We start from the raw sequence: 14,625 nt of genomic DNA on the forward strand, positions 1-14,625 counted from the left end.
GAACCATGTTAAAGATCAAAAAAGCAATGGAACTGGGTTTGACACAAGTGTGAATGGGTTGAATTCCCTGCATATTATCTGATTAACCTCAGCAGGGTTTATTTACAGTAAAAAGTGTCAAGTAATGAAAATGTTAAGTTGTTGTTAGTTTTTGTTCTGCAATATACTGCTAAATAATGAACTGTCAGCTTAATAGGGCATGATCAAGTCGTTTAGACTTGTTTGCTATTTTTACTTTTCCAGAATACTCATGTTTGAGTGTGTTTTGTAGCCTGTGGAAATGCCATGTGTACACATTCCATAATTTTTCAAATTTGTTCAAATCAAAAATACAGTACAAAATACAAACACATGGGACACTTGCTTTCTTGTCAATTGTTGTGTTGTTTGAAAAGCAAGAACGTAGATTTTTATTAGTTTAGGACTTTAACTATCGGTAGTAATCTGGTTTAGATTGATTCGCTACCAGTAATTAAACGTATATGATTCATTAATTGACAATCAATTGAGTATGTTGAGATCATTTTAATCGTGGCAAAAAGATCTTTCTGAAAGACTTTTTATTTGATTTCATTTACCATTTCATCATTGTAAAATTTTTACAATATAACTATTGTCTTTTTTTTCTCTTGTCCATAGTGCGTTGTCTTAAGGAAATGTTTTATAAATCGTCCTTCGTCGAGTTTCATGTCCTTGTCTTTAATCCAAATGTATACTTGCTTATATATATTGTTCAGTAGTATCTTTTATGTAAAAAGGCAATCATGTACAGTACTTCCATAGCAATATTTTATTTATAAAAGGCTGAGACAAATGTTTGACTATAAGGAACTCTATCAATGAGGAACAATAACCAGCATATTAAATAAGTATTTCACATGAAATCATTTTTTTTCTGGTCTCTGTGGATGTTAGAAAATGTAATTTGTGTTCCTATACTAAAATAATATATTTCTTCAAATATTATTCATTCAGGTTGGGTATTTTTTATATATAATATGTTAAATTATATATATATATGGATGATGTATAAATAGCATATTTGCAATGCTTCAGAAGGTCTTGCTACAGCAATTCAAATTATTAAATTGGATCGTATCTCACAATACGATATCTCAATTGGATCCTTTTGGTATTTCTCAGAACTAAGTAAATCTATCCAAACCTCTTTTATCAATACAGGTGCATTCTGTACTAGGAAACATTATTGAGATGTAAGGACTCATATTCCACATAAAATACACTAAAATAAATGGCATCATATCAAAATGAAAATCGCACAATTCAATCATGGCACTGTGACAAAAAAAACTTTTCTTTCTTCTGAATGGTATAACTCCATGGTGGATGAGTTTTACACCAATGAGATAGGCTTCATACAGCACATCAAAACCTTCATGAGAAAAAGCACAGCAAGAAATTACACCGATACCACTAAAAATGAAACAGACAAACCGGTTTTGCCGATGTTATAATTATGGTCATTTACTTACTCTACAGGAACTTTCAACAATTTCATCCACATTAGAAATATTTCACAATGCTAAGAAACATTTATTATACATTAATGCATTTGTTAGACACTTTTATCCAAGGCAATGTTCGTCGCACAGCATTCCTTTTTTATATTCATAAAGCTCATGATACATTTTTATAATCATTTATATTTTGAATACTTGGTAAGAGCTATATGTATTTGCCACTATGAAAATGTTAAGTGCTCTAACAAATCACATTACAGCACTGATCCTATTGCTTGTAAAATCGTTCTATGATGATTATTTGGATTCCAAAAAAACTCACCTCAGCCTTCTGTCTTTTGAGAAGAAGTTACCTTTCCGTTCCCCTCTCCAAGCAGGAACAGCTGTTTGTTAAGACAGCAAACGATGCAAAATTATTATTTTAGCATTATATAGGCTACTAGAAGCAAGATTACTAAAACTCTCGATACGGACCACTAGATGTCAGTATACAAGTCTCTGTTTCAGAGTATGCACGTCAAAGCTGTTATAGTGCAGACTACTACTGGTGATTTATCTCCTACTACAAATGACATTAAACACCATCACACAGACTTACCGGACATAGTGTTTCTGCGTCCTAACAGTCCAACAAAAATATCATTCATATTATCTAAATGGGACACAGTGAAAAAGCTGTCATCTGGTTCATCTTAATTCACAGGCTAAATACATTCAAGCAAAATAACAATAGGCACTTACGTCTAAATGGTGAATTTGTGGAATGATTTGGACCTATGAAGAAAATAAGAATAAACCTGATGTACAAAATCCTTAAAATTCATATTTATTACCTTAGATAATAGGGTTACTTGTTTCATGTGACTTTTTATTTAGTAGAACGTCTAAATATATTTCTTGTCCTAGCATTTTATCTTAATATTATTGCAAGAAACAAAAACAAGAAATGTATTATAGCACACAGATATATAATGCGAAAAGCCTTACCTACAGTACACTCTTGAAAAAATAAAGGTGCTTAAAAGGTTCTTCACAGGGATGCTATAGAATAACCATTTTTCGTTCACAAAGAACAATTTAGTAAAACCATCTCTTTCTCAACTTTTCATCAATTCAGATGTTAACGGTTCTCTAACCAAAAGGTTCCTATGGCATTGAAGAACCTTTTGAAGCATCTTTTTTGAGAGTGGAGATCATTTGATGTTTAAAGAATTTAATGTGGAACGTTTACATTCCTTTTGATAACAGACGTTGGCCAACAACTTTCTTTTATAGAATTTTATATATTTTTCTTTGATATTTTCTCATTCTGTCTCACCTGTACTCCTCCTGCCCATCAGGCCGATAAAACTGTCATAATCAACATCATCGTAACGTTTCTCAAAGTGTTTATACTGAGCCTTGCTCCCATCCTGTACATAACACAAAAACAAGCTGTTTCAAGAACTCATGTCTGACTCATTAAGGTGAATGATTCAATACCACCAACACTGTGAAGATCATTAAACTCATATGGTAAAAGATCATTAAAACTGCCCACAAAGTTCCATTAAGAACTAATGTGAATAACCAAGTTGTGTGTGTATATGTACTGTATGTTATTTGTGTGTGATCTTGCAATAAAGAAGTTTCTTAGTAATGTGACACAAAGGCCAGAAGATACTGAGTAAACACATGACTGAACATCAGTGTGAGCCCATTTAACAGTCAGACACCACATTAATGGAATCATTAAGGATTTAAAGGAATCATCCTTCCCGCTTACCCACATAGAAACCTCAGAGAATAATGCTAAAATAATCTACATAGGCCTAATAAATATAAAAACAAGCAGATGTCTCTTTTTAATATATCCCATACATGCAATTAAATAAACAAAACATAGTCTAACTGGATTCTTTTGAAAAATGATACCAAGTTTTTTTTGCAGCTTGATTATCATTTGTATAACCACACGTGTATCTAGCCTACATAACTCCAAAGTTATGGTTAAACAATGATTAATGTAGCAAAACCGGTTAATTTATATAAATTCGCTAAAAAAACGCACTTTTTATCGCACACTTCTCAAACCCAGTGAAACAGGGATACTCACAGGCGGATAATCGAGTGCACAGCGCGAGTTTCCAGGACACAGGAGCAGCAAAAATACCTGGAAGACGAGCAGCAAAATCCAACCGCAAAACATCCTCGAACCCGCAGCTCTGCACACGCCTGTTGAATAAAACCTCCTTCAGGAACTTTAATTGCAGACCATACCATCAGAACGACGTCTAAATGTATATAAAATGCATATTTAAATATAACAAACACATATGAAGATACCTTATAAATAAATAGAATGAGATGGTATTCAGTTTGTCTTAGGAGAGAATGATGCGTTGCACTGCTTCTCTATTAACTTGCAGTACAGAGACTTTCAGGTGCGCGCGTTCCCTTATGTGCAGCGTTTGCGCGCTCCACCTCCACTGCTCGGGAAAGATGACTCTCCAATCGGACCAAATAATGATGATAACATATTCTAGTGACGCAAAGTCATTAACACTAGAGACTTGACGTATTTGTGCGGTTAACTACGCAAACTCACACCTCGACCTTGTCTCTTCAGCATCACATCACGGCTAAATCTGATTCAATCGGATCCTAATTAATTCTTGGCAAAAGTGTAATAAAGCAGAAGTCATGAAGCCAGAATGTAAAGAACCATTTACAATTTTCATTTAGATTTCACCTCTGGCGACATGGTCAAGGTTTTTTGGATTATTGTGGAAAGTCTATTAAGGGGTCTGTAAGGCTTAGCACCTTTCAGTTCAGTTGAACGTGTGGCTGCTGGGGTCAATGCTCATTACCCTGTGGGATTATGAGTCATATTGGTCCTTCTATTTACTTTATCTCATTATTGATATGTCTTTCATCAGGATGGAGCTGTCAGTAAGCTATAGAAATGGCAACACTATGAATTAAATCCAAGGAACCTGATTATGGTTTAGATTGAACATTTACAAGGTCTGAAATAAAAAAAATCACAAGATAAACTAATTTCTGTCTTTCCTTTCTTGTATGCTCTCCCATAATCTCTTTATCTCCTTCACACACAAACACGTTCTCATACCTTATTACCGAATTACACTTGATTTGATTGTCCTCCAGGTTTTTCCACTCTATGAAAGTCAACTAAACCAATTAACATAGCTTAGCCCCGAACATGTTAGAATTTAATTAGTTTTTTAAATGACTATAGTTTCTCTCTTTTGTTTCCACAGCATGCAGGAAAGCTTTAAGTGGTACATCAAAGCACCATTGGCCATACAAAAACCAAGTGAACTCCCCCTTCCTTTTGATGGATTTGCTGTAAACAAGAAGCATTGAGCTGAACAGAACAGAACAGAACAATATATGAAATGTGTGTCATAAATATAAATTGAAATTTGAGCGATTAAACCTGAATTGTATACAAAGTCCTAGTTATAAATACATAATTACGCCATCATCAGAAGAACTCACAAGCAGCATGACAGATATGTTAATGGCCATAAGAAGTCCTGAATAATGTGCTCTGACTTATTTGTTTTTGTTATTGTGGGAAACCCAGAAGAAAAATGTTTTGCTCATCGGATGGTTTTTCTAAGTTCATGAGACATGGTTGTGATTCTCCTATGTTTCTTGATTAAGTGTTAGCAGTTAATCAGATAAAGTACCTTAGTAGAAACAAAAATAGACGCAAATGAGAGATTGAGATTCAAAACTGAGATTGTGGTGATAGAAAGTTGGGAAATCGCTTTATTGTGTAATTTAGGTATCAGCTTTGTCTTCCCATGTTTCTCCCAAATTCCATTTGGAGAAATTAGAGTAGCCACAACTGAGACATGAGAAATATGTTAGACTTAGATTCTTATTTATATTTCATGGTAGAATCAACAGTGTTTTAGATGTTTCTCCTAAAACTGATGAAGATAAATAAAAGTAGACGTAATTGAGACATGTGAAAGTCATGAAAAGAAGAAAAACTGGAGAAGTTTTTACTGTATTTTTTTTAGGATGATGATGTTGATGATATAGTTTTTCACATTCATTGGACATGACTGTAGGATGAGGAAGGGAATTTACTGACATGACTTACTAATATAAAATCATAATTAAATGTTATTTGGATAACTATTTATACACAATGCACATTTCTTTATAAGCCATGTGTTTAAATTATTATGTGTTCTAATGTCAATTTTGTTTAATACAATCAATCTTTCGATGCAAGATATTTAAATTGTACATGAAGCATACTAGTAATAGTTGCACTTTATCACAATCAAATACACTTAAATGTATCTTTAGTTTGACTTCAGCACTATTTCTGCACAATTAAAGTATATTAAGTAAAAATGAGTTGTTCCAAGTTAGCAGGCTTTAAGTATACCATTTTAGGGTACCACAAATACAATCGCATTGTATTTTCATTAAGAAGATGTAAAGGGATTTGGAGTATACTTAGCATGAAATAAATGTATTTCAAATACTTTTTTGTATTTTTATTTTTCACTAGGGTAACCAAAGGGCAATCAGTATGCAGGCTTCAAAAAATAATGACTAATGATGACTTTTAAGACTAGTCTTAGAGGTTTTTGCAACCAGCCCCAGATATCTTAAATGTAATTTTAGGAGAAATGTGTTATTTTTTTTATTTTACTTATATTTTTAATATAAAAAACTATCACTTAAATAGCACTATCCATTTCTGAATATCAAGGCTGACTCATTAAAATGTATCTTCCATGCCCAGCAAAGAATTCAATCTGATTGAGTCAAACTGAATATTTACTGTCCAAGCTGCAAAAATGACCAAATACAAAAGATGCAAAGTGATATGAAGTTGTTCCCGTATCCCCTGTAGTAGGCTGATGCTCTTTTTGAGAAGCAGATACTGAAGCGTGAAATTCAAGGATAACACAACAAACATTCATGAAAAGTAGCCTAATGTAAAAAATATGAAGTATAACAAACAAACTAAATATAGTAAAGAACAATAAAAAATAAGATTCATAAGGATAAGGATACGAGATTAAATAGAAAACAAATTGCATCATCTTTAGAAAACACGCGCACAAGCACAAACATTGAGCTTTCTTTACCGATTGGCCGACCCTGTATGGTTGGAATGGCACAATAAATGGCTCATGACTCAATCCCCAACTAATTTGATTTTCACTACATACTCTCTTTAGAAACTTTAGAGGTGATACATCTGAGAAAGTTAGAGTTTGTAGCTAAGGAGAAAAATCTGAGCACAGTGTGAAATGTTACGGACATCTCTTATGAAACTTTGAGGAGATAATTGTGAGAATATTAGAGTCTTTAACAAAGTAGAAAAGTCTGAGCAATGTGTGAGATGTTATGGAGATCTCTTATGAAACTTTAGAGGAGACAAATGTGAGAATGTAAGTCTCTAGATAAGGGGAATAATCTAAGCACAGTGTGAGATGCTATGGAGATCTCTAATGGTACTTTAGAGGAGATAAATGTAAGAACGTTAGAGTCACTAGATAAGAGGAAAAGTCTGAACACAGTGTGAGATGTTATGGAGACATTTTATGAAACTTTAGAGGTGATAAATCTGAGAAAGTATGAGTTTTAATTGAAGTAGAATAATCTGAACACAGTGTGAGATGTTATGGAGAAGTCTTCTAATTTTCTTTGTCTCAGGAGAAAAATGTGAGAAGCAGGAAACTTACCTCATGTCTCTATTTGATGTTCATTTGATCTAATTTCTGTTTAGGAGAAAGATGTGAGATGATAAGGAGATCTCTTGTTTGATTTTCCTTACAATTACATTTAGTCATTTAGCAGACGCTTTTATCCAAACCGATTTACATAGAGTTTAGGGAGTAATAAGCGATATGTCATACAGGAGCAGTAACACAATAGGTGCCAATACAAAGTTACTGGTTTCAACAAAAGCTAGACCTCTACCTGTTGAGAGAAAGAGAGAGGGTTAGTGCTAGAAAGATTTTTTTTTATTCATTTGTCCGTCAAGTATTCACAGAAGAAACACTTTCCTCTGGGAAGTGTGCATGTGCCTGCTGAAGCGGATGTGAAATATTAGAACAGTACAGAATTACTCCCACGCTCAGTTCTGTCAGTGTTTCTCAATGGTGAATGGCACCTTGGATTTAACACTTACGTGAACAAACTTTCACAAACTCTCCACCCTCTCTCTCTCTCTCTCATTTTCTCTTTGTACATCGTTATGAATGATGTATTTGTTTTTAATGTAATTCATTTGAATTCAAATGGACATTGATCCCCACATATAGTATGTGTGTGTGAGTGTGTGTGTGTGCGTGAGTGCCTGTGTGTGTCAGTTACAGTATTTAGTGGTCAACTACATTCTTATAGAAGTTGCTACATTTCACCTACAGTACTGCCCCCCTCCATACAGAGACACAAATTTGAGTCTTTAGCCCTATAAAAAAATAAAATGTTAAATGCTTTTTGAAAAAAGGTTGATTATTCATGTGTCATGGGCAGCAGTTATTAAAAGTACTGTGGACTTCTAGCATCTGCAGCACATTTTTTATCCGAGGTCACTTTAGTGTCTGAAAACAGAATGTGTCACTTGAATGGTACATGGCATAAGTGACCAAATCTTTTTCATTTTTTTTAAAAGTTTAATTGATTTAGGAAAGCATTCAAAATGATTCAGTTTTGTGAGTCATACCTTTCTATCTACAAGGTCCCTCAAAGTCAATTATTTATTCAAATATTTTAAATGTTTTTATTTATTGTTTCATTCTTAACACCATTCTAGCATCTAAGTCTATCTGGACTCCATTCTCGATTTCATTGGCCAAGGACCAACTAAGAGGCCAACTCATTGAAATGATAGGCAACCAGTATCAGTTCAGCTTTATTTCGAGGTGGTCAGATAAAGAATGTGACACGCATGTTTCCCAGAAGTCTGTTCTGACTTCCGAAATCCTCCAGTGTTTTTTCTCCAGTTTTGTGTGCCTTTGCAGTAAGCATTCACCATTCAGCCAATGTTCATTATAGGCTTAGCATCTGAAAATCGACCTTCTTAAAAATAAATGATGTGCTTCACAATGTCATATTGAAGCTTTTTTGTTCAAAATGGATACATAAAGAATTTTTTAAATCCGAAGAACTTTTCTGTTTAGCAAAAAGTTCTTTTTGTCAAAAAAAGTTCTTCAAAAGGTAAGAAATAGATTGTTCTTTAAGGAACCTATAACTGAATGGTTCTTTCTGGAACCAAAAATGGTTCTCCTATGGCACTGGTGTGAACTTTTTAAGCACGTTTATTTTTGAGAGTGTACATGCATATTCCCCCTATCTTTCACATTGCTGTAGACAGGCATCTGACACTTTCAAATGGAGACAGTTTCACTATCCGTCCCTCAATTCAAAACATCTACTGAAAAAGTGTGAAAGAACACACACTGTTCTAAGGTCGCACTGACACAGATCAATCCAACTAAAAACCCACAAGAACACATGAAAGCTACTCTTGGCTGTTAAGTAAATTACAGTGTTCTGGAACAAAATTCAAATACTGAATCCAAGACACTGGTGACATAAAAGACACAACATTTCACAAATTAAATTTGTGAAATATGTGCGATAAATTTGCTCATCATTGTCTTGTGGATGCCCTATTAAGGCTATGGTGATTACAGCATGTATATTACTATCCAATTACAACTAAATCAAATTCCTTTCACTCTTCTATAATAAATGTTACGATTCTTGGGGGTCCATAATGCCATATGACATAATTTCCCATACACAAAATAACCTAAAGCTTCTTTTAATTAACACTTGACACGGTACTGTGTGTATGGTCATAGCATGTCTCACGTGTGACTCGAATGTGCACAAATCCCATTTGTGTTTTGGGCCAGTTATAATGTGAAAATGAGAATCACACTTGTCCATATTTCTGCTTGTATCTCACTCCTCCCACATGCTCCTCTCTCTCTCACTTAAATCAGAACTGATGGCATTGACGCTGGGGCTGTCAGTGGGATTTAGTAAGCACCATTTACCCAAACAAGACGGCATACTGTTGGTCAGTGGGATTGTGTTATGTTTTTGTTCATTTATTCAGCTCACTTTTAGACTCTCCTCTCGTGACTGTCCATTTGTCAAAAAATCCCAATAGATTACATTCAATGTCCTTCGGTCTCATAGGAATTGCTGTAGCACTAGATTTTCCAAATTCATTCAAACGTAAATGCTTTTTTGGGAAAAATTAACTTTTTAAATTGTAACCTTTTAAGAAATCAGGTGTAAGCTTAGACAAGTGTTGTGCAAAAGAGGGTTTTTGGATTCACAATATACGATTTTTATACCTCAATATGTGACCCTGATCACGAAACCAGTGAAAGCCAAAAATACATTGAGTCAAAATCATCGTTCTTTCTTTTATGCCAAAAAGCATTGGGATATTAAGTAAAAACATGTTCAATGCAGATATTTTGTAAATTTCATACCCTTTATATAAAAACTTTATATACTTTATAACTTTATAAAACTTTATATAAAAACTGTGCTTTTGATTAACTACTTCAAATGTAATATTTGCGCCTTCAGACTCCATAGTTTTAACGGTTGTATCTCAGCCAGACATTGTCCTGTCCTTTCAAACCATACATCAATATTGTTATTATTCAGCTTCAGGTGATGTAAAAATCTCAATTTCGAAAAATTGACCCATAAGAAGGGTTTTGTTGGACAGGGTCGCACAGGCTTTCAAATGAAATTGTTGGAGCTGTTCCTACATTCCAGGTTGTCAGGTCCCATTGATTTATGTCAGTTTCAATAGCCCATTTAATCAGGTTGATTTGGTTCTCAAACAACTGATGGCACATGTGCTTGGTCGTAATACATTATTACCTTGTGTTGTGTGTGTGTTATATTCGTTGCCTCCAGTTATTTATTGGCAGTAACATTAAGGGCACCCATGGTCACGAGTGAGTGATGAATAAAGGAGATAGTCTACGGTTTCTTTTTTTTGCAGAATATAGTTTCTTAAAAGCATCCAAGGTCATCCCAAAGATGAAACCCGATGGTTGAGCCTTTTATAATGAAGATCACAGATGATTTGTTATTTTTCTTGTTCTGACATCAATCTACTCGAGTCATTTGATTGAAAAGGGTTTGTCTGGCTAAACTTGCTGTGACACTTGCGTAATTTAAATCACTTTTTATGTTACCGACTGGTGATGACTCTACATTGAGTCATCAAAAAGCTTAAAGATTTTTTCCTTTTTGTTAAGACACTATTTTACCTTCTTTTTTTATTACTTCCAACCTTGTTACAGCGCCTGGTGGAAACATCAGAGAGAAATGTATGAAAAGCTACAATGCCCTCTAATGGCCAGTAGTGCACACTGAACAAAAACAACCCAGCAGAAACATTTATTGTTAAAATAACTTAAAAGCCATTAAATAATTGTTTTTTTCTTTATTGATGTCATTGTCAAAGTGATGATGGTGATTCTTAATGGAGAAAAAGGGCTAGATCTTTAAACAAGCAGAAATGACAAAAACTGTGTTGCTACTGTCCTTGAGTTTGCTCTTTAAAAATGTAAGACGTTTACTTGTGAATGATTACTTCTCAAATCATACTAAAATAATTCTACTTTGTGTGCAGACAAAACATATTATATAATAATTATAATATTCACACAAAATGATACGAGCCCACTTTTTTTATTAAAAAGATCCCTAAATTATAAAGTTTGTCAATTAAAGTACCTTAAAACTGATGAAAGTTTTATGATTTAAAAAAGGTCCTTCTTTTTGTCAACTGTGAATAGATGTGAGCTTCGAGCAGTGTGGTAATGTTTAACATGACTGATCTGACTGGGTCATTGTATGAAGTTATGTTGACCTGTAAACAAATGATTAAATACAAAAATTTTGTATCAATGAATACACATGCACGAAATGCACAATCCTGCCTCCCTTTCCTTCTTTCTCTCTCTCTCTCTGTCTGTCTGTCTTCCCAGGCATAAAACAAGTGTGCTGCAATGTATCTGGGTCAAACACAAAGCAGCCCCTACGGTCTTCAAGAGGGAAAGCGGAGATAGAATGAGGAAATCAGGGGGCTTGAGGATAAACAAACAAACCACCCATAGAACAAATCGACCCACTCCACGTGATGTCACATTTATCACTGCAGTCAGAAATGAGCTACTGATGAAAAGACAGTGAGAGAGAGAGAGAGTGTAAGGGGATGTATACATATTAGTGAACATTGGATTGTACCACTGGGGTATTATCTGGATTGTTAGAATTTAAGAGCATTATTTTTATCTTACAAATCTAAATACCGATATAAGGTAAGAGCATTATTATTATCTTACTAATCTAAATACAGATATTATAAAAGAAAATATGTTATTTAAATGAGCTGGTAAAGCATTCCTCCTGTAAACATTAACCACATCAGAGAAATTGCATGTTTGCTTATTTTATTGTGGGTTAAAATCTTGTTAGATCAAAACATTAAACTCAATTTAAAATTGTCACCTGTTAATAAACAATAATACAACTGACATTGAATATGTTACAGATATTTAAAGTACAATAAGAAAAACAGTGTATGCCGAAAAGCAATTGAGTGCATTATTCTTAAAGGAGCAGAAAAAGGATCTGTGCTAAATTAAAGCATTTGTAATCTCATTCTTGCATACTCTTACACACAAGCAAACGATAACACACTTTTAGGAGTCTCATGTACTTACCCCCTGTGGTATGGCTACAGCTGCAGATATTTATGTAGTTACTTGCATAAAACAGATCTGCAAGCACTACACACACACACACATTACTAATTTTTCTCCCTTCCTCCCTTCTTTGTTCAGAGCCTGTGCTCACGTGTGGGTATCCACAACTCAACATGGCTAAATGGAACTCAAAGCTCAAGTGGTTCCTTCTGGTCAACATATTAATGTCTGATGTGGTATTTTCTAGAGGTCCACTTCCACAGAGACCCCAAAGCAACCTGGGGCCAATCACTTCTTCCCAATCAAGTTTTCCAGAGTCTCAAATCCATTTAGAAGGTGGTGATGGCCATCCTGCTTATCAGCTGGTCTTAAACCTCTCTGCCTCTTTAAAAGGTCAACTGCATCTCCACAGCAATGTAAGCTGTGTGGAGCTCGCTAATGGAAGCTGGAGAGGAAACGGTTTCTCTCAGGAGCTTCTGGGGTTGGCAATGGTGCCTGTGTTGGTATCAGCGAGATGTTTGGTTGAAGCCCAAGAATTGGTAAGGAAGCTCTACACCGTGCTGGGCCAAGAGGATACGCATGAGCTTGTGCAGGACGTGGTGATTTTGATCAAAAGAGGCAAAGAGAGAGAATCGACAAATGCCGCTCATTATACCTTTAGTAACACCAGCCAAAGCACCGCCTCTTCCACAACAATACTAAGCCAAGTGTCTCAGAACCATCTGCAAGCTTTGATTTTTAACATTAACCAGCTGGCGGAACTGGGAAAAGGCGTAGATATTTATGAAGGTGAAGATGGAGCCAGGGGACAATGCAAGGGGTGTGTTAGGGTGAAGGGCACACAGTTATTGGGGGTGGCTGCAGAACAGATTGAACCATTGCGCCTTGACGGGGCGCAGAAAGCCTGTCGACGCTTGGGACTCCGCTGTGCAGGTGTGACCCAAGACGGTAGTTACAATCCTGAATATTATCGTGTTATCTTAAGGACTGGTAGTCGAGTAGTGCCTTCATCTTCCTCTGAGAGCTGGATTCAGAACTGCAAGATGGCGCCTGTACGCTGGCGTAGAAATACAGTTCCTCAGAATAACTGCATGAACAAAAAAGAGAAGCAAGTGTATACCGTGGTGGAGTGGATCCCTGCGGTCTCTACTCTTTATAATCTGGGAACAGCGGTTTACTATGCGTCTGTTAACTGCTATGACACCGCAAAAGAAAGAGCAATCCTCAGTACTGTGGATCTGGGCACAGACGCCCTCATGGTTGTGACTGGAGGAACCGCAGGGGTTGCCGGTTACACGTTTGGAGCAGGTCTGAAAACTGGGGTGAAGGCAGGGGTTAAATACCTGCTAAACAGCATGAAAGAAGAAGATGACCTGTTGATGAATCCGAATAGCTGGGAGGATGGAACCCTGAACGTCCAGTAAGAAGTGTACAGGGGAATGATGGCCATTGACAGAAAGATGAGACCAGAGGATGGCAGAACTGCTCCAGTAAACACCTGCAGTAAATCATGTTTAGGAAACTCTATTTGAAGACTTTGGTTCCAAAATGAGATAACGTTCAAAAATCCGAGATTTTGTCTTTTTTTATCGTGCATTCCAATTAATATCAATGAAACTGCATTTGTTCTGTTTTGATTTAAGACATAATAACTCAAAGAATACAGCTAACTTGCACAATAAAAACCGTGATAACATGACCTCTGAAAAATGATCTCATTTTGGAATCCAACTCTTCATTTGTTTATGGACATATTGTATAATATGCACAGTGACAATTTACAATGTCAGACATGTTATGTACAGTAAAAGCAATAATTGTATTATTTGCATACTGGTGACTAGTTTTTAGGTCATTGATATGATTGAACGTATTCTTAATCTCATGTTACATCATACATCAAAATGATCAATTTCTAATCAAATGGTAGAATGATAAACGGAAAACAAACAGTTAACGACCATATCATTTTAGTCATTAAAAATAAATTTGAGTTATTTGACCAAATATAATAGTAAATAGTATAACATTAACAGCGAGAATTTATTTGTCACTAATTCCCTTTTATATTTTACTCTCTTTCAAATCGTCATTTTAAATGCAAAGATAGAAATAAAGAATAAAGATTCCAAGGCAATATTACCTACTACATCTTGCTCCTGTTGATTTGAAATCGGAGTCCTCCACCATTTAAATTGGCGCTTTCCACAACACTCCCATCTTTCGCTTCGTCATTTCTTGGAAGGTTAACACAGACCAGCCATAAGTTTCGTTTCTACCGCTGTTCCATCAACACCCCTCTGCTGTGTGAGATATGACGGACGGCTGCTTTAACCAATTCAGTAGAGCAACTTCTCCGCTTGCACCAATGAACAAACGCGAACGCAATCCCTCGACAAATA

General features: G+C 35.3%; 2 protein-coding genes and 1 long non-coding RNA gene across 3 annotated transcripts; 1 reads left to right on the top strand and 2 right to left on the bottom strand.

Annotated features, from left to right (window-relative positions):
* Positions 1–500: 500 nt before the first annotated feature.
* On the bottom strand, positions 501–4,097 carry tac3b (tachykinin precursor 3b). Its single transcript, XM_056750976.1, has 7 exons — positions 3,807–4,097; positions 3,577–3,695; positions 2,800–2,893; positions 2,223–2,255; positions 2,080–2,133; positions 1,804–1,864; positions 501–1,393 (listed from the first exon to the last, which is right to left on the bottom strand). The coding sequence occupies exons 2-7, from the start codon at positions 3,667–3,669 to the stop codon at positions 1,387–1,389; spliced, it is 342 nt and encodes a 113-aa protein (XP_056606954.1). The 5' UTR covers positions 3,670–3,695; positions 3,807–4,097; the 3' UTR covers positions 501–1,386.
* A 7,234-nt stretch (positions 4,098–11,331) lies between these two features.
* On the top strand, positions 11,332–14,372 carry apof (apolipoprotein F). Its single transcript, XM_056750680.1, has 2 exons — positions 11,332–11,836; positions 12,362–14,372. The coding sequence occupies exon 2, from the start codon at positions 12,397–12,399 to the stop codon at positions 13,645–13,647; it is 1,251 nt and encodes a 416-aa protein (XP_056606658.1). The 5' UTR covers positions 11,332–11,836; positions 12,362–12,396; the 3' UTR covers positions 13,648–14,372.
* On the bottom strand, positions 13,176–14,502 carry LOC130424767 (uncharacterized). Its single transcript, XR_008906972.1, has 3 exons — positions 14,367–14,502; positions 13,567–13,721; positions 13,176–13,310 (listed from the first exon to the last, which is right to left on the bottom strand). It is a non-coding gene; the product is annotated as an uncharacterized LOC130424767 (long non-coding RNA).
* Between the last annotated feature and the right edge of the window lie 123 nt (positions 14,503–14,625).

Source organism: Triplophysa dalaica, chromosome 6, assembly GCF_015846415.1.
Source record: "Triplophysa dalaica isolate WHDGS20190420 chromosome 6, ASM1584641v1, whole genome shotgun sequence".
Classification (NCBI taxonomy): Eukaryota; Metazoa; Chordata; class Actinopteri; order Cypriniformes; family Nemacheilidae; genus Triplophysa; species Triplophysa dalaica.

Excerpts from the sequence above, each read along its gene's own strand:
- tac3b (XM_056750976.1), bottom strand. The coding sequence starts at position 3,669 with ATGTTTTGCGGTTGGATTTTGCTGCTCGTCTTCCAGGTATTTTTGCTG. Across the intron at positions 2,134-2,222 it reads CACAAATTCACCATTTAGAC|ATAATATGAATGATATTTTT; the intron begins GTAAGTGCCTAT and ends TGTCCCATTTAG. Across the intron at positions 1,865-2,079 it reads ACGCAGAAACACTATGTCCG|CTGTTCCTGCTTGGAGAGGG; the intron begins GTAAGTCTGTGT and ends CTTAACAAACAG.
- apof (XM_056750680.1), top strand. The coding sequence starts at position 12,397 with ATGGCTAAATGGAACTCAAAGCTCAAGTGGTTCCTTCTGGTCAACATA.